Consider the following 18949-nt stretch of genomic DNA (forward strand, 5'->3'; position numbering starts at 1 on the left):
CTGAATCCCATATATATGTTTTTCAGTTCTCATTTTACTGACCTCTCATCAGCTTTTATCAGCTCCTTAAAGTATTTTGTACTTTTGGTGTCCTTGACACAAAACAGGTTGAGTACTGGTTCTCCAAAGTAATTGGGACAGGAAGTGTTTCAGATTCTGGATTTTTTCAGCTTTGGCATATTTATGTATACATAATGAGATATCTTGGGGCTGGGACCCAAGTTTAAACATGAAATCCATGTACATTTCATATACACCTTATACACATAGCCTGAAGATAATTTTATAAAGTATTTTAAATAATTTTGTGCATGAAACAAAGTTTTGACGGCATTTTGGCTGCAGTCTCACATGAGTTCAGATGTGGAATTTTCCACTTGTGGCATCATATCAACATTCAGAAAGTTTTGGGATTTTGGATTTCAGATTAGGGATGCTCAACCTGCATTTGCTTTTCCTCCTTTTTCTCTGGCTTTTCCATCTTTATGTCCTTTTTAGAGGCCCCTCCATCTATACGCTGCCGTGAAATGAAGGTTTGCCTTAAGGTTTGTTTCTGTTTAACAAACTCAAACATCTTTGACTTTTCTCTGTAAATCAGATCCTTTTAATGGTATGTTCCTAGCATTATGTACCTTAAAGAATTTTAAAAGAAGTAACAGCTCTACAGATGAAGTTAAGTACCATGTCTGTTTTCATTTGTTATTCCATCCCAGTACCTAACATATAATAGGCATTTCACAAATAAGTTAGAGTGAATGAACAGACCTGGATTTTCTTCTTCCTTGTGCCATTATGTGGTTGCCTGCTTTCTGTTTTATTTTTTCATTTGTTATTTAAAAAATGGTGACTATATGTCCTCTTAGATCTTTCCTAATTCTAATGCTACAGTTTTCTGGGTGTAATTTTTATTAAGCAACAGGATTTTGCAGCTTTTGAGCTTTACTTAACATATAGATTTACAGTGTTGGTTTTAATTTTCTTTCGGCCCTGCCTTAATTATCAAAAGCTGTGCTGTTTTGGCTGAATTATAAGGCTGCCTACGACAACTGGAATGAACAACGAATGGCTTTACATAAGGATATTCATATGGCTACAAAGGAAGTAGTAGATATGCTACCTGGTATCCAGCAAACATCAGCCCAGGCCTTTGGGACTCTTTTCCTCCAGCTCACTGTCAATGATCTGGGAATTTGCCTACCTATCACAAATACTGCACAGGTACAAAAAGTCAAGTCATATTCCAGGATTAAGAGCCAGGCATTTCTACATAACCATTTCTAAGTATTTAGAGTATAACAATACATTTTTCAGTATAATGGTTTATAACTGTTTAGTAGGTAGCAAGTAAGATTGAATTCCTTCAACCATTATTCATCTCAATGTATTAAATCTGAATCTCATGGGACTTTTCTCTGCAGCACTCTTATATGCTTCAGAATAGTGATAAGATTGATACCCACCAGATAACTCTTAATTTTTACCTTCATAAATAGAAACTTAGTTTCAGAGTCATTTTATTGTTTTCTTTTTTAGCAAGGAAGTCATTGGTATGGACTGGTTTATAAGATGGAAATTAAAGGACATTTAAGAATACTGTTTAATAAACTTACCTGCAATAGAGTAAGGAATTCCAAAATGCTTTTATACTATAATATTTAATGGTAATGAAACTTCAAAGCAGTGTGTACCTAAAGCAGGAATTTTCTCTTTGCAACTTAGGACCAATTCTCAGGAATATGTAACTGCATGCACATGTGTAACTGCATGTAACTGCATGTAACTGCATGCACATGAGAGAGAGAAAGGGCTATGAACACCTGTCAGGCCAAGAAGTAACAGTTATCAGCAGTAGAATACAGAGATCTATATTTTACTGTTATAATTTACCTTAATAACTTGTAACCAGTTGTTGAATTAATTTATCTTTTAGGATTTTGTTTGGTAAGAAAGTTTTAAGAAAAAATTTGGGTTGCAGATGGGCGGCATTGGTATGTTTGTGTTTCAGGAACTGAAATGTAGTTTTTTAATAGCATGATGGGCTGGGCCTAGGAAGGCCATAAACACCACAGGTGGGTGGCATTGCTAGAGCGTCTCCCCACAACTAAAAGAGGGGCTTGAGATAGAAATACAGATAGCCCTTTGTATGTTAAGTAAGAAAAAAAATGCACATGGCAAATACATTTCACTTGAGCAATTTAATTTTTAAAAGGCATCTTTCTAAGCTGCTCTTTAATGAACATATCTAGTCTTGACCCTTTCTAGATTTCTATTCCTATGAATCCTGTGAGGATTTCTAAGTTTAAAAAATTGTCACCTTTTTCTTATTTCTTCTTTAATGTATTTTGCAGTCTAATCATACTGGAGACCTTGACACTGGTTCTGCTTTGGTATTAACCATTGAAAGTACTCTCATCACTGCGTGCTCTTCAGAGTCTCTGGTTAGCAAAGGGCATTTCAAAAACTTTTGTATCCGTTTTGCTGATGGATTTGAGACATCATGGGATGACTGGAAACCAGAAATTCGTGGGGATTTAGTGATGAATGCCTGTGAGTGTCTTTTATTTCTACATACAGTTTAGAACTTAAAAAATAAACCATTAAGTCTCCATTTGTAAAATTAAAAGATGTTTAGATATAGCAATGTTTTCAGACTTCGAGAAGGAAGGGCTATTTCTAGTTATAGGTAAGAAACCGTATTCATGAAAAACTACGTCATTGAGTAGTTTTGGGAAGTAAACCAACCAGGCATTCTTTTTGGTAGTATAACATTTGAATGTTTACACAGTCCCTGACTTTTCCTGTAATTGATCCATGTTTGACCAGATAAAGCATTTTTGTCCTATCAGAATCTTGAAAGAAAATGATAAATGTATCATATTCAACTCAACATAAAACACAGAACAGGTTGTAAATAGCCAGGACCAGGAACCTCCAGCCTTAATTAATATCGATGTGAATAAATCCACATGTTCAAATTTGTAGGCAGGCAGAGTGTAATGTGAATTCCTGCAATTCCGTAATATTCGAGGTTGGGTATAACTAACACTGTGTTTATAGGCCATATTGAAGATATGGTATTTATTTGTATATATTTTTATATTTATTACAGCAGAGCTGGTAAAGCATCATTAGTATTAATAATAAAGAAAAATTATAAATAAGGAGTTAAAAGGTTGTGAACTAAAATTCCTCAATCTTGTAAACTAAATTACTTTCCTTTTAGAAAGCGGTAGCCCATTGTTTATGTAATTTTTTCCTCTCTCCACTACAGGGAAATCTTTCTAGTTCCCATTTTCTTTGAGGAATGGGAAAACCTTCTATTATTTTTGCAAAAATTGAAGTTTTAGCATTCAAAATGAATGAAAAATTCTTGGTTTTGATGTGTAGGGAAGGAAAAATATCTTTTCCTATTATCCTTTTAGGCCATTTGCTGGGGCTTCTGTAGTGAAAGACCAATTAATGAGAGAAAAGCATACAGGTTTATTTAGTATGAGGTTTTTTTGTGACATGGAGCCTTCATAAGGAAACGAAGATCCAAATAAATGGTTAAACCTGAGTATTTTTATGCTACGTTTGATGAAGAGTAGAGAGTTGTAGAGCAATGTGAGAAAAAGGGGTTCGAGTTAAGGGTAGTAAACTGGGGGAAACTAACCAAGGCCTATTTGTTCAGATTGCTCTCAGTGTCCCTCCACTTTGGAGATGAGGATGCTCCTTTCCTCTGGGTATAGGAAGGGCATCTCTCACATGTAGGTCATATGACCTGCTTCAGAGGAAAGTCAAAGTCCTTCCTGCATCTGCTGCTTCTCAAATTGCTTCAGTTTAAAATACCTTCCATAGGAAAAGGTACCATTTTGGAAGGCAGTGTGTACTGAACCCCATCAAATGCTTTGCGTTTAGATAATTATAGGTAAAATACCAGGACTTACTTGAAATACTTCAGGTTACTGAGAAGACTTGATATGGAAATACTCATGCCTATTATCCAAAAGACCAATATTAGCCTACAACAGAAATCTTTATAGATTTATTATTTTACACAATAGTTATACATTTTTTAAATCACTAAAACATATCTGTTTTTAATAAAAGACAAAAATAAATTTAAACAGTGATTTTTATTACAGTGACAGCTTTACCATCATTGTATTTATTAAAATATGTAGAATATATTTGGAAAAAAAGGAAGTAAACCATTTCCTTAACAGTTTATCTTAAAGGGCAAATGCATAAGAAATATAAAATGAGAAATATGCTTGGACTCAGAATCAGAAATATACATTAAAAAATGAACAAATAATTTAGCACCTCTATATATTCTGTTACTACAGAACACTAACATGCTGGTAATCATGATAATCAGAATAATTTATTTTTGGGTTTTAGAGGGGACTAAATGACATGCTTCTGTAACATGCTTATTGTTTGGGTTTCTTGGGAAGGGGCTAGGAGGTAAGCAGAGTAGTTATGTAATTGACATATTGATAAAAATTCCAAATGATAAAATGGACAGATGAGTTTACTAGTTTATAGTTTTTGTTAGTAATAAGTATACCTTAATATTTTTGGACAAAGGTGATGTGTATAGGGCAGAGAAATAAGGAATGGTAGGATTATGCCTTTGAATTTTTTTAACAGATCATTTTTAAAACATACTCTAGAAAAAAAGGTGACCCAGTAAAATTTCTTCTCTAGGTGATAATGTTTATTGAGAAATGCATTAAAAATACAAGGACAATCTATAGGAAGAGTTCAAAGAATGATTTAAGTAGATAGTAAATATTAGCTGAATATCATCAATGTGTATTCAGACAAAATAAACCATCAGAAGTTTAGATGTCTGCAAGCTGTCTGTTAAAACCTGGATAGCATTTGGTCATCAGAGCAGAAAAATTACCATCCTAGATTCAGCCTAATGGTTGCTCCAAATCATCATTCTGTCTGTGATACAGAAACCACAGGTATTATGGGGAAGAGACTAGTTGATTTCTTAGTCCTCATTTTCAGGATTCAGATCTACTTCTAAAAATCGTAATATTCCTTATTCATTCATCATGGCTCTATATTCTATGAGTTTATATATTCATTTTTTAAGCTTAAATTTTTTTGTTGCTTTTTAGAGACAGAATCTTGCTGTGTTACCTAGGCTGGAGTGCAGTGGTGCCATCATAGCTCACTGCAGCCTTGAACTACTGAGCTCAGGCAATCCTCCCGCCTCAGCCCCCCAAGTAGTTAGGACCACAGGCACATGCCATCATACCTGGCCAATTTTTAAATTTCCTGTATAGATGGAGTCTCACTATGTTGCCCAGGCTGGTCTTGAACTCCTAGCCTCAAGTGATCTTGCAGTCTTGACCTCCCAAAGCACTGGGATTACAGGCGTGAGCCACCACACCTAGCCCTTAAGCTTAATTTTTAAAAATTCTCTACTACTTCCTGGGATAGGAAATCCTAAAAGTTTTCTTCTCCCTTTTTATTTACTAATTCTTCCTTTCACTTGGCCTCAGTTATGTTATTCAGATTTCAAAGGGTTTTCTTTTCATTCTAGCATTCTTGGATTTGAAAGGGTAATGTAGTTCTTACTTGTTCAGATTTATAACCATGACTACAAAGGTGAATTGGGTGATACTCCAAAACCAAATCTAATTATTTCTTAATTAGAATTTGTATGTGAGACACAGGTACTATACAGTTCAAAGGTATAATTTAGATGTTAAAGTTATTGGCAGTCTTTAAAAAAACATAACTTAATAACAAGTAGATCCTCTCTCACAAACTAAGTTGTAATATTTCTAAGTTGGAAGGATTTTTCCCTTTTGAATTTTTTCAAAGACAGAAATGTAATACCAAATTACCTAGAAAATGAATAGTAAGCTCAAATTTAAGTAACATTTGAATACCAATTTAGGATTCAGAGTGAGTTACAAAAGGACATTAAAGATATATGTACTCTCAAGTTTAAGTTGATATTTAGTTTCTTCTAAGGATAACTGAGGAAGGTCTTAATTCTATGTTTATAGTTCACTTTGTTTAAAAGTTGTTTCCACTTTTACTGTGTAAAATTGTTGAATTTAATTAACATCTTTTTTTGAAGCTGAAGTTACCAGATTAAAGCTAGGTGGTAGTAAATGTTTCAGAGTTAAAGTAGATATATTCTGGAGATAGGTGCATGATCTTGAGATTGACATCATGACCTTCAGCCATTTTTTTTTTCTCATAAAATGTTCTATGTCAAAAGAGAAGGTAAGACTGATGAATCATGTGTCTGACTTTGACTTAATGCGGTAGCTCTTAGTTACGAAAATTCTATTTTAAGTCATTTGCATTCTCAAAGTGCCATTCATTTATGACAACAAATTGTCATAGCATCCTGGATATTAGTGGATAAGCCATCTAGAGTATCAGACTTGGCCAGGTGTTGTCACTCAAATAAGGAACTCACATGCAGAAAGTAAAGCTAAAACTGCAGTTAAATTATTTAAATCACAGAATAAAATATTGTGAAATATGGAATCAATCTTATGAGTCATTAAAATAGCCCTTTCATTCCAAAGATTAAGAACTAAAATCTAGGAAGGATAGTAATCCTCTTTGTATTTAGATAATAATCTTGTGTGAAAAATTAAGAGTACAATATATAATCACAAATGTATTTTCATTGAAAACTATTTTTGGGGTGATTTTTGTACAGGTGTAGTTCCAGATGGCACCTATGAAGTATGTTCAAGAACTACAGGACAAGCAGCAGCTGGTAGGTTCACATTCAGCATTATTTTGTGTTAGACAGAATTCTGCCTTTATTTTAATGGCAAGAGAATTATGTGTTAGATAGAATTCTGCCTTTATTTTAATGGCAAGAGAATCTTTTGGCCAAGCTAATTCTGGTGTTCACTAATTAAAAAAAAAAAAAAAACTGTTTTGTATTAGAACATTTGTATTTAACAATTATTAATCAGACACTGTTTTTATATATATAAAATATAATATATGACTTTTAATATATTTTATATATTGTATTTTATTTTTATATAAATATAAAATACATAATACATAATATATATTTTATATATTTTATACATATATACAGTAGACATATATATACACTACAAGATGTTTTGGAAAAGATTAAAATGAATAAGATATACTTTCTGTCCTCCATACTTTTAAATTCTTACAATGTAGTTAAGGCACATGCAGCAAAATTACATTGAAATATGTGATAAGTACAATAAAACATAAAATTCCCATTGCTATTGAAATGTATAAAAGGAAGAGAATATTTTCAAATATGGGAGAGTACTGGGATCAGAGAAAACTTGATGGAGAGACAAACATTTAAACAAGCACTCAAAGGACGGGATAAATCTTTCTTAAACAAAAACTGGAAGATGTGGGCCAGAGAACATTCAGGCAGAGAGAATAATATAACATGAATCATGATGTTAAAGCACAGTATTCAGATTTGCCCAATTTAGCTAGAATACAGTTATATAAAAAAAAAAAGATGGAAAAATGTTAAATGCCAAGGAGTTTGATTTAGTGGGCTAGCCATTGAATATTTCTGAACAAGAAGGCAAATGGCGACATTATCAAAGGAACACTTTCAAAGATTAGAGAGCCAAAAAACCTAGGAAACCAGTTAGGAGGTAACTATGAAAGTGGTAATGTGTCTTAACTAAGATGATAGCACAATGTAAATTTTTATTATTTTGCTTGTTATAAAATTGGACAGGGTGAGCTACAGAGATACTTATTTAAGGGCTCTTAAAATGTTGAGAGAGGTAGAAATTGATTAAGGTTAGTAGATTGCCAGTCTCTCCTTACTGTTCTCTGTTTTCCTTCCCAAGCCTAGCCTTAGTTCTCATCTTAAGTTACCTTAGAAAGCACCAAGGCCTAGAGTCTGACAGAGAACTGGAAACGTTAGAGAATTTTCAACTGAGGTCACAAATAAATATTTGTCAGGACTTTTGTTTTAAGTGACAACAACCCACTTAGACTAGATTAACCAAAAGGGGATACTTATTAAAAGGTTATTTTCAGACTACAGTTCAACTTAGGCATGGTTATTTCAGGGAAGAGAAGGAACCAGGTCGATTCAGGAGCCCTTAGGAACTACTAGAACCAAGATCCAAACTGTCACCAAGACTCTTTGTAGCTCGTCTTTGCTTCTTTGCTCCCCTCTTGGCTACTTTTTTTTCTTCATCTTCTAACTTATAACCTCTTTCTTACACATGGCAAGAAACATTGTGGAGTCTTGTTTCTCCACCCTCAGTCATTAGAGAAGGACCAACCTTTCCTCAAGTCCAGGCAAAATATCTTCTTTTTCCAACTTTGACCTTCACCTGGACAATTACATAATTAATTCTGTCTAATGAGCTAAGGTTATGGCAGTTCCTACTATAGCTATAGTATGGTGGATCAGCTTGGGGTCAGGGAGTGAACCTGTAGTTCATAGGGAAAAAAAAATAGGTGCTATACAGAGAAAACAGTAGATGCACACTGTACACATAGAGAAACCAATCCTGTAGTCTGATGTTTCTGACAAGTTTAGCAGTGAAAGACATTAGTTATTGTGTGTGGCCATCATCCATTTGCTTTTTAAAGTTACTTCAATTTCTATACTCAGGACTTACCAAAAATGCAACTTCTTTATTTAAACAGAAAGCAGTAGTGCTGGAACCTGGACACTCAATGTATTGTGGAAAATGTGTGGGATTGATGTTCACATGGATCCTAACATTGGCAAAAGGCTTAATGCTTTAGGCAATACTCTTACAACACTGACAGGAGAGGAAGACATAGATGACATTGCTGACTTAAATTCAGTGAACATAGCTGACCTGTCAGATGAGGATGAAGTTGATACTATGTCTCCCACTATCCATACTGTAAGTAAACTCAGTGTTAGAATTTTTCAGGATTGGCTTTTACTCTGAGACAGGGATATTTTTTGTTGAGTGTTATTTAGTATATTATAGTTGCTATTTGTGGAGGAAGAGAAGGGGGTGGTGGTTCACTATGTCTACATTTCCTAATATTGTCTTTTAATCGAGTTCTGTACTACATGTTGACTGTCATCCAACTTGTACTTTAACCTATAGGTAACATAATATTAAAAGTGAAGTGAGTAGGGAGTGGGGCAGGGTGGGGAATGGGAATAAATTGCTAACAGGTATGAGGTTTCTGACTGATGAAAATATTCCCAACTAAGATTTTAATGATGGTTGTACAACTTTGTGAATATACCAAATGGGTGAATTTTATGGTACGTGAGTTATATCTCAATAAAGATGTTCAAGATGAATTTCAAAGCAAAGTGCATACACAAAATGAAATGATACATTTTAAAAATAGTATTTTCATCTATACTATACATTCTGTAGTTTCAAGTTATTTCGTGGCAAAAAGCAACTTATTCTTTGATTTCATTCTGGTATTAATTTTTCAAAATTATTTTCAATATCTTTTAACTTTTGTACCATGAAATAGTTTTGTTCTTGGGAAGAAATTTTTTTAAATTTAGTGTTACTGTTTATTACTTAGAGCGCAGATGGAAGTTCAGTAAGTGGAGATGGCCACAAACTCACCTTTGGGCAGCGACTTGTAAATCACCTACTAGGCCTGACACCCCCAAATCAGCGCCATTCTGTTCCTGCAGAGTATCTGTGTGACCCAGAGATGTGGGACTCCCCTCAGTCTAGCCAGTCCCATTTGAAAGCATGCAGAGCACACTCATGGGGAAACGTAGGTGGCAACTAAATAGATTCCTTATGAAATTGAAGGGATTTAAAAATCAATGGAGAATTCCAATCTTAATACAGATGGCTTTGATTCTTGCATGCTTTGATTTAAGGTGTTAATTTTGTGATAGTATAGATTTGCTTTGTGACTTGAGGGTGGTATTGACAGATACACTTTTGACTTTTCAGGAAGCCATAGATTATCGAAGACAGGCAGCATCTGCTAGCCAGCCAGGAGAACTTAGAGGAAGAAAAATTATGAAGCGTATAGTGGATATCAGAGAACTGAATGAACAGGCCAAAGTAATAGATGATCTGAAGTATGTATAATGATTTTTAATTTGATATAATGTTCCCTAATTTTAGAATCATAAGATGTTAAAAGTGGAAGAAACTGTATTTGGTCTAATACAAACTCTTTAGTTTATCTGTGATATCACCAGGGTCCAGAGTTGTTTAATAATTTGGCCAAGATCATACACTCATTAGTAATAAAGTTAGGCATGATGCCGGGTGTGGTGGCTGATGCCTGTAATCCCAGCACTTTGGGAGGCCAAGGCAGGTGGGTCATCTGAGGTGAGGAGTTCAAGACCAGCCTGGGTGACATTGTGAAACCCGTCTCTACTGAAAATACAAAAATTAGCTGGCTGTGTTGGTGCATGCCTGTAATCTCAGCTACTTGGGAGGCTGAGGCAGGAGAATCACTTGAGCCCGGGAGGAAGAGGTTGCAGTGAGCCGAGATTGCACCATTGCACTCCAGTCTGGGTGACAGAGTGAGACTCCATCTCCAAAAAAAAAAAGGCATGAAATCCTAGTGTCCTAGTGTTTTTCACAACTTATTTCTGAGTGCTTTATGACTGACTTTATATCACATATATGTATCTTTACATGGGTATTTACTCTTATATGTATCTTCACAGGCATATATAAATAAATGCATTAATCTTTATCTGTTGCCTGCTGGATATTACTATGTAACACTTCTTCTATTGCAGTAAATATTCTTCTTGCTAAACTTTGCAGTTTTATTTTCCCAAAAGGTAATGGTCATGCCTCATCTTTTCTAATCTGCATATACTTGTACTGGTGCTTTTTTTAAAAAAAACAATCAAGGACCTTACACAAATATACGCATTTTGTACAGCAAAAGGTATTGTCCGAAACTTGTCTGTAAGTTATCATGCAGTGATTCACATTTTCCTGTTGACTTACATTACAATGTGAGTTTTATTCTCAGGGGAAAAAATGACTTGAAGCAAAATATACCCTTCCTCCAAAATCTTACCCGAGGCTTATATTTTTTTTTTTTTAAACCTATATCTATTATATCTACTATGTCTATATTTTATACCTATATCTATTATATCTATTATGTCTATATTTTATACCTGTATCTATAATATCTATTATGTCTATATTTTATACCTATATCTATTATATCTATTATGTCTATATTTTAACTATATCTGTTATATCTATTATGTCTATATTTCATACCAATATCTATTATATCTATTATGTCTATATCTTATATTATATGTAGAATTTTACATTCAGACATTCTTTTGCAGAGCGAGTCTATGGTTTTCATGCGATTGCCAAAGAGACTCTTGATGCAGCAATGGATAAGATACATTTCCTCAAACATTGGAAAGAGGTGTTTTTTGTTTTCTTAACAGTTCGCCAAATATGAGTGTTAAACTTATTGAGGGTTTTGGCTTGTCTGTAATCATCTTTGGTATTCTGACAAGTGAAAGAATTAAAAAGGAGCAAGTAAAAATCAATCTTACTTTGTTATTTCTTTACAATAATTGCCATATTTGTTTTGCATCCAGAAAATTAGGTGCAAGTGAAGGAACTATAAACCAGGAAATTCAACGTTACCAACAGTTAGAATCTGTGGCTGTGAATGACATTAGAAGAGATGTTCGTAAAAAATTACGGAGGTCCAGTATGCGGGTGAGTTCTTTTTTCTTTCAATGCTGATGACAAAACCACCTGATTTTTTCCTATCATATCTACTGCATACCAGGTACCATCTAAAGCACTTTACATTTAATAACCCATTAAATCCTAACAACAACCTTAGGAGGTAGCTTGTGTTATTTTCCTGTTTTAAAGATGAAGAAACTGAGACACAGGTCAAGTAATTTGACCGAAGTTATACAGCCAGTAATCCTGGAGAAGACAAGAGTCAAACCTAGGTTGTAGGACTCTATAGTCTATGCCCTTAGACACTGTGTTTTGTCTGTCTTTCATGAAATCACTCTTCTTTTTAGTCTCTAATGTGAACTCTGCAAAAAATGTGAAAACTTTTACGATGTCTGTTCTTCACCTATCCCATTCTTCCAGGTCAGAGTTTACCTGTCAGCCACTGGCATTGTAATGCACTTTATAATCTTTATTTTTTGCAGGTTTAGTTGGTCCCATTAGAGTTGAATCTAGTAGTAGAAAGCTTTTTTAAAAAAACCGTTTTGCCCTTTTGTTGCTTCATTTTTAAAATTAAAGATAACTTGTTAAGAGTTATTGATTCACAAGTGTACCCACCTGGGCCTGGTGCTTTTTGTTGTGTAAAGTTATTAATCCAGTCTTTTAATAAATGCAGGCCTATTTGGATTGTCTCTTTCCTCTCTCCATTTTAGAAAATTGTATGTTTCAAGGAATCGGTCTGTTTCATCTAGGTGATCAAATCTGTGGGCACAGATTTGTTCTCTGTATTCCTGTATTCTTTAAATAACCGTAGGGTCTGTTTTGTATACCCTCCTTTATTGCTGATGTTAGTAATTTGTGTCTTTTTTTCTTAACTGTCCTGGCTAGAGGCTTATCAATTTTATTGATCTTTTCAAAGAACCAGCTTTGGTTTTGTTGATTTTTCTCTATTGATTTCCTGTTTGTTTTATTTCTGCTCTAATTTTTATTATCACTTTTCTTCCGCTTAATTCAGATTTAATTTGCCCTTTTTTTCTAGTTTTCTAAGGTAGAAGCTTAGATAATTAATTTTTGATCTTTTCTGATATACGCATTCCGTTCTATAAATTGTCCTCTAAGCACTGCTTTTGCTGCATCCCACTACTTTTGATGTGTGTTTTCATTTTCTTTTATGTTTTAAAATTTCTCTTCAGATTTTTTCTTCAACTCATATTCAGGTATCTTTCTGTCGTTGATTTCTGGTTAAATTCCACTGTGGTCTAAGAGCAGACATTTTATGATTTATAATTTTGTTTTGTTTTGTTTTTGAGACAGAGTCTCGCTCTGTTGCCCAGACTGGAGTACAGTGGTGCGATATCAGTGTACTGCAACCTCCACCTCCTGGGTTCAAGAAGTTCTTTCCCTCAGCCTCCCAAGTAGCTGGGATTACAGGCCCCTGCCACCATGCCTGGTTAATTTTTGTATTTTTAGTAGAGACGAGGTTTCATCATCTTGGCCAGACTGGTCTTGAATGCCTTGTGATCCACCCGCCTTCGCCTTCCAAAGTGCTGGGATTACAGGCATAAGCTACTGTGCCCGGCCTTGATTTACAACTTTAAAAAATGTGTAAAGGTATGCTTTTTGGTTCAGAATGTGGTCTCTCTCGGTGAAAGTCCCATGTGAGCTTGAGAAGAATGTGTATTCTGATGTTGTTAGATGAAGTTGTCTGTAGGTATTGATTATATCCAATTGACTGATGATGTTGAGTTCAACTATGTCCTTATTGATTTTTTTGTGTGCTACATATGTCCATTTCTGATAAAGGGTTATTGAAGTCTCAAACTGTAATAGTGGATTCATCTGTTTCTCCTTGAATTTCTCTTAGTTTGGGCCTCACATAATTTGACACTCAGTTGTTTTGTTTTTAAGAAATAGGGTTTCATTCTGTTGCACAGGCTGGAGTGCAGTGGTGCAATCATAGCTCACTACAACCTCAAATTCCCGGGCTCAAGCAATCCTCCTGCCTCAGCCTCTCAAGTAGCTGGGACCACAGCACATGACACCATGACTGGCGGGATTTTAAAACATTTTTTGTAGAGACAGGGTCTTGCTGTGTTGCCCAGGCTGGTCTCAAACTCCTGGCCTCAGGCAGTCCTCCTGCTTTCGACTCTCAAAGTGCTAGGATTACAGGTGTGAGCCACCAGGCTCAGCCCACTCTGTTGTTAGGCATGTATACATTAGGGATTGTTATTTGTTCTTGAAGACTAAACCCCTTTATCATTTCATAATGCTTTTCTTTTTCTTTATACCTGATAATTTTTTTTGCTTTGAAATCTGCTTTGTCTGAAATTAATATAGCTATCCCTGCTTTCTTTTAATTAGTGATAGCATGGTATATTTTTCTCAGTCCATATACTTTTAATCTATGTGTCTTTAAATACATATGCTTAAATATGTATATACAAGTGGGTTGCTTGTAGCAACACATTGTCAGATCTTATTTTTTAATCCACTCTGACAGTCTCTGTCTTTTAAGATCATTTTACACCACTGACATTTAAAGTGATTAATGATAGCTTTGAATTAATATCTACTGTATTTGTTACTATTTTCTGCTTTTTGCCTTTTCTCTTTGTTCCTGTCTTTGTCTTCCGGTTGTTCTGCCTTTTGTGATTTTAATTGAGGCATTTATATAATCCCATTTTCTCTTTTTTCCTAGCATATCAGTTACACTTCTTCTTTTTATGGTATCTTCAACTTATGACAAGTTTATCCAGCTTTAACCCCATCATAAGTTGAGGACTGTACTGAATGTTACCTCTTTTGTGCCATCATAAAGTCAAAAAATCATAAGTCAAACTATTATGAGTCAAGGACCATCTGTACATGTATAATTAATCCAAGTCTACTTTCAATTAACACTATAGCACTTTATGGGCAGTGTGAGTACCTTAAAACAAAATAATCATAATCCCTCCCTCCTGTCTCTTGTATCATTACTGTCATTCATTTCTCTTACATTTAAGCATATATAAGCATATGCATAAATGTGTGTACACATATATACACACACATATATACACGTGCACACACATTTGTATATACACGTGCACATATACATGTGATACATATAGTCAAATACATTATTGGTATTAAATGTGTGCACATGTATATGTGTGTGTATATATACAGTCAAATACATTATTGGTATTATTTTGAACAAACTCATCTGTTAGGTCGATTATGAGTAAGATACAGGTTTTACCTTCATTTCTTCTTTAATGCTCTTACTTTTATTAAGAGATCTATATCATTTTCCTTCTCTTCATAAAACTTCTTTTAACGTTTGCAAGGTAGGTCTGCTGGCAACAAATTCCCTCAATTTTTGTGTCTGAGAAAGTCTTCACTTTTGAAGAATAATTTTGCAAGGGGTATGATTCTAGGTTGTTGGTTTTTTTTTTTTTTTCCTCTCAAGACTTTAAATATTTTACTCCGCTGCCTTCTACCTGGCATAGTTTCTGAGGATAGAGTCAGGCTTTTTTCATTATCTTTTTTTTTTTTTTTTTTTTTTTTTTTTTTTTTTTTTTTTTTGTAGTTTGATAATGATATAACTACATGAAATTTTTTTTTTTTTTTTTTTTTTTTTTTTTTTTTTTTTTTTTTTTTTTTTTTTTTTCCGGCATGTATCCTGCTTGGTGTTCTTTGAGCTTCCTATATCTGGGGTTTGGCATCTGACAGTAATTTGAGAAAACTCTCAGTCATTATTGGTTCAGATATTTCTTCTGTTCCTTTCTCTTTTTCTTCTCTTTCTGGTATTCCACTACACATACTTACACATTTTGTAGTTGTCCCACAGTCCTTGGATATACTGTTATTTTTTTTTTCAGTCTCTGTTCTGCTTTTCACTTTTTGCAGTTCCTATTGATATATCCTCAAGTTCAAATATTCTTTACTCAGCCGTGTCCAGTCTACTAATAAGTTCATCAAAATAATTCATTTCTGTCACAGTGTTTTTGATTGCTAGCATTTCCTTCTGGTTCTTAGAATTATCATCTTTCAACTTACAGTATCCAGCTGGTCTTGCATGCTGTCCACTTTATCTGTTAGAGCCCTTAGCATAGTAATCATAGTTGGTTTAAATTTCTACTCTGATAATTCCAACATCCCTTCTATGAGGTTCTGATGCTTGTTCTGTCTCTTTAGATTGTGTTTTTTGCTGTTTGATATCGCTTGTAATTTTTTCTTGATAGCCAGACATGATTTACCAAGTAAAAAGAGCTGCTGTAAAGAAGCTTTAGTGAGGTAATGTTAAGGTGTCAGGGTAAGAGAAGCATTTTATCATCTTTTAATGAGCCTATGCCTCTGGATTGTGAACTTCATGTTTGTCAGTTTTTTCCTCCCAACTTAGGTGGACCAGTATGGATAGAACTGACTGTATTGGTATTGTATTTCCCTTCCCCAGGTCAGTTATGCTCTGATAATATTCCCACTGGTTAAGCTCTGGTTAGCTAATTTCTCCTAAGGACATTTTTTCTTATTCAGAAAAAGAAAGTACTCTTGGTGTTTTTTCAAAATGGTTCCTTTTCCTTTCCCCCTATTGGAAGCCTAGGGGACTTTTCTCCTGAGGGAATTTTTTTTCACCTGACATTTACTGTGGGAACCTGGTGGAACTACTGAAAGGTGATCTCACAATATTCGGGGGCACCGGTGACTGGCGGCACCGGTGACTGGGTATCCCTAGAGTTTTTAACTCTCAGACTTGTCTGCACTGAACCTTCTAGCAATTCTTTAATTACAGTTCAGATTTTCCTACCCCAGTTTTTGTTCCTGCAGCAGTTTTTACTTGTGCATCTCTGTACTAGTAAGCTGTTAACTCACTGTACTTACTGGTCTCTTTCTCCAATGTGAGGGGCAGAAGTTGTTCGGATTCCTCGTCCCCCTTCTCACAGCTCCAAGAACAGCTGTTGATTCTTAAGTTTGTTCAGCTTTTTACTTGTTGTTAGGATGGAATGGTGACTTCCAAACTCCTTACATGTGAAACTAAAGTCTGAAAACGACTTAAAAAGAAAAAAAGATTAATGGGTTTTAAAAATTTTAAAACCAACAGAGAACTGTTTTTTTTTTTTTTTTTTACCAGGATGAGATTTTTGGGTGGTACCCCAACACATGAAAAACATATTAAATCAGAGCTGCAGTTGTCAGAGGAAAGGGGAAAGTTTGTTGCAGGGTTCCAGGAGCTATTGGCTTGACCTGCCATTCCTTGATCACTTCTAAACTCCCAGAGAATATAGTTTGAATACTGCTCTCCAATTTATTTGTCACTAGTCTCTGATAGTAATAATGGATAGTGAGATCTGTAACATATAATTTTATATTTAAAATTTTTGCTGTCTACACAACAGTCATACAATATAATTAAAATATTGCTTGTGTCCTGTTACAGGTCATATTTGGTAACTGACTGTCAAAAATAAAACTAGATAGAATTACAGAAGGTGTTAGAACATCTGCATTCTTAACACATCTCATTCCACATATTCCCCTCAATTCCCATTACCCATCTTAGACTCCAAACTTCCACTGTATTAGAATTTTTTAACTATCTAGCATCATCACTAGTTTCTAGAAGAGGGACTTAGAGACAGGGAAAGTGTTAAGTCATTAACACTCTTACTTTCCTTTGTTGTAATGAAGAGTCCTACAAAAGGGATGCCCTTGGAGAAAAGATCTTTTTTCCCCACTGCCCCGAACCTAGCTTTCTCCCCAAACCTTTCTCAGTTTCTTTCTCCATTCTTTCTTTTAAAATCATTTCCTTTCTTCTCACCATGTTTCTGCACCCTCATCCCTGCCCCCAAACTTTTGTCTTTTCTTCTTTTCTCTCAGGTCAGCTGGTGGCTCATGTTTTCATTGCGCCTCCTAATTGGTGTTAGAACCAAAGAATAGCGGATTCCTCCTCTATTTTGACTTACATTAAGTGACATTAAAGTCCCCTGGGGAAAACAAGCTAACTTATTTAATAGTAGAATATTTTATTTGAAGTCAAATATTACAGCAATAAATAATCACCTATAGTCACCTTTTTTCTCTCCCATTTCGTTAGGCTGCTTCCCTAAAGGATAAGTGGGGTTTGAGTTACAAACCAAGTTATAGTCGATCAAAAACCATTTCTGCTTCTGGAAGACCACCTCTTAAACGAATGGAAAGGGCAAGGTAATATATATTTCAGCCATTGAAACAAGTAATAAAATTGTTGACTCTTTTACCAAGGTCAGCTACTTTATGTTCTAATTATAAAATTAAGATAACAAAAATTAATTTTATTAGTAAAATGCATTAATAGTGGATACTATCAAACTCAGAATTTTATTTAAGGAATCTCTCATCACATTTATAACCACAATGTGGGGTGTGCTTTTTAGTAATGAAATACGCTATTTAGACAAGTTTCTTTTTTATTTACATAAAACTGTGGTTTAGAAGGATAGGCAAGTTTTCTGTGTAAACTTATAGATTATCCAAAGAAATTAAAAGGTGCATACTAGTAGCTACTGCTCTAAATTTGTCAGTTTAGAAAAGGTATAGTCACACAGACATTTAGCATATGAAAAAATGGAAAATTTACATTTTATTGAAGTGAAATACAGTTTTAATAGTAAATCAGCACTATAAAGTAAGAAGTGTAAATTCTTTTTATATGATTTAGTTTTAGAAAAATCTTGAATTAACCAAAATATTGAGTCTCTTTTATGGGATGCTAAACGTTAAGAGAAAGTTCAATCCTTTGATTAGGTAAATACTTACAAATAAAATGTTATTGCCATTAATCAGACCTTTATAAAGTCCAGGAATATTTTTTTAATGAGAATATTAGTGTTTTATAACTTTGTATTTACTTGCAGTTCTCGAGTAGGAGAAACTGAAGAGCTCCCAGAAATCCGTGTGGATGCAGCATCTCCTGGACCTAGAGTAACTTTTAATATCCAGGATACAGTAAGAGATATATAATTTGTTAGAAATGCACATTGCTAAGTAGTTTTTACAAATTATAAAATTATGGTATTATACTATTTCAAAATACTGATTTCTGACAGTCAAAGTATGGATTGTGATGATTGAACTGTCTGCATATTACCAAGTAGTGGGCACTGCCCTCATAACATTATCTGAGAGCCATGAAGCAGGTGTTAGTATTTTACGTTTTACAATAAAGGCTCCACAACTGCTTTCTCTTAAGTAGAAAGGTTTTTGTTGAATAAATTTTCTTTCAAGTGAGAATCCATATTAAACTACATCTTACACAAATG

At 34.4% G+C, this 18949-nt stretch overlaps 1 protein-coding gene across 8 annotated transcripts in view; it reads left to right on the forward strand.

Annotated features, from left to right (window-relative positions):
- Window positions 1–18949, forward strand: part of KIAA1109 (KIAA1109 ortholog) — a 225219-nt gene that overhangs the window by 169000 nt on the left and 37270 nt on the right. For all 8 annotated transcript variants that reach the window (XM_030925315.1, XM_030925337.1, XM_030925343.1 and 5 more), the window contains 8 exons: window positions 1007–1218; window positions 2349–2547; window positions 6689–6748; window positions 8659–8885; window positions 9927–10057; window positions 11573–11696; window positions 17746–17855; window positions 18545–18635. In XM_030925315.1, coding sequence (XP_030781175.1) covers window positions 1007–1218; window positions 2349–2547; window positions 6689–6748; window positions 8659–8885; window positions 9927–10057; window positions 11573–11696; window positions 17746–17855; window positions 18545–18635 — 1154 coding nt within the window. The remainder of the gene's footprint in view (window positions 1–1006; window positions 1219–2348; window positions 2548–6688; window positions 6749–8658; window positions 8886–9926; window positions 10058–11572; window positions 11697–17745; window positions 17856–18544; window positions 18636–18949) is intronic.

The sequence above is a fragment of the Rhinopithecus roxellana genome, chromosome 2 (assembly GCF_007565055.1).
Source record: "Rhinopithecus roxellana isolate Shanxi Qingling chromosome 2, ASM756505v1, whole genome shotgun sequence".
NCBI lineage: Eukaryota > Metazoa > Chordata > Mammalia > Primates > Cercopithecidae > Rhinopithecus > Rhinopithecus roxellana.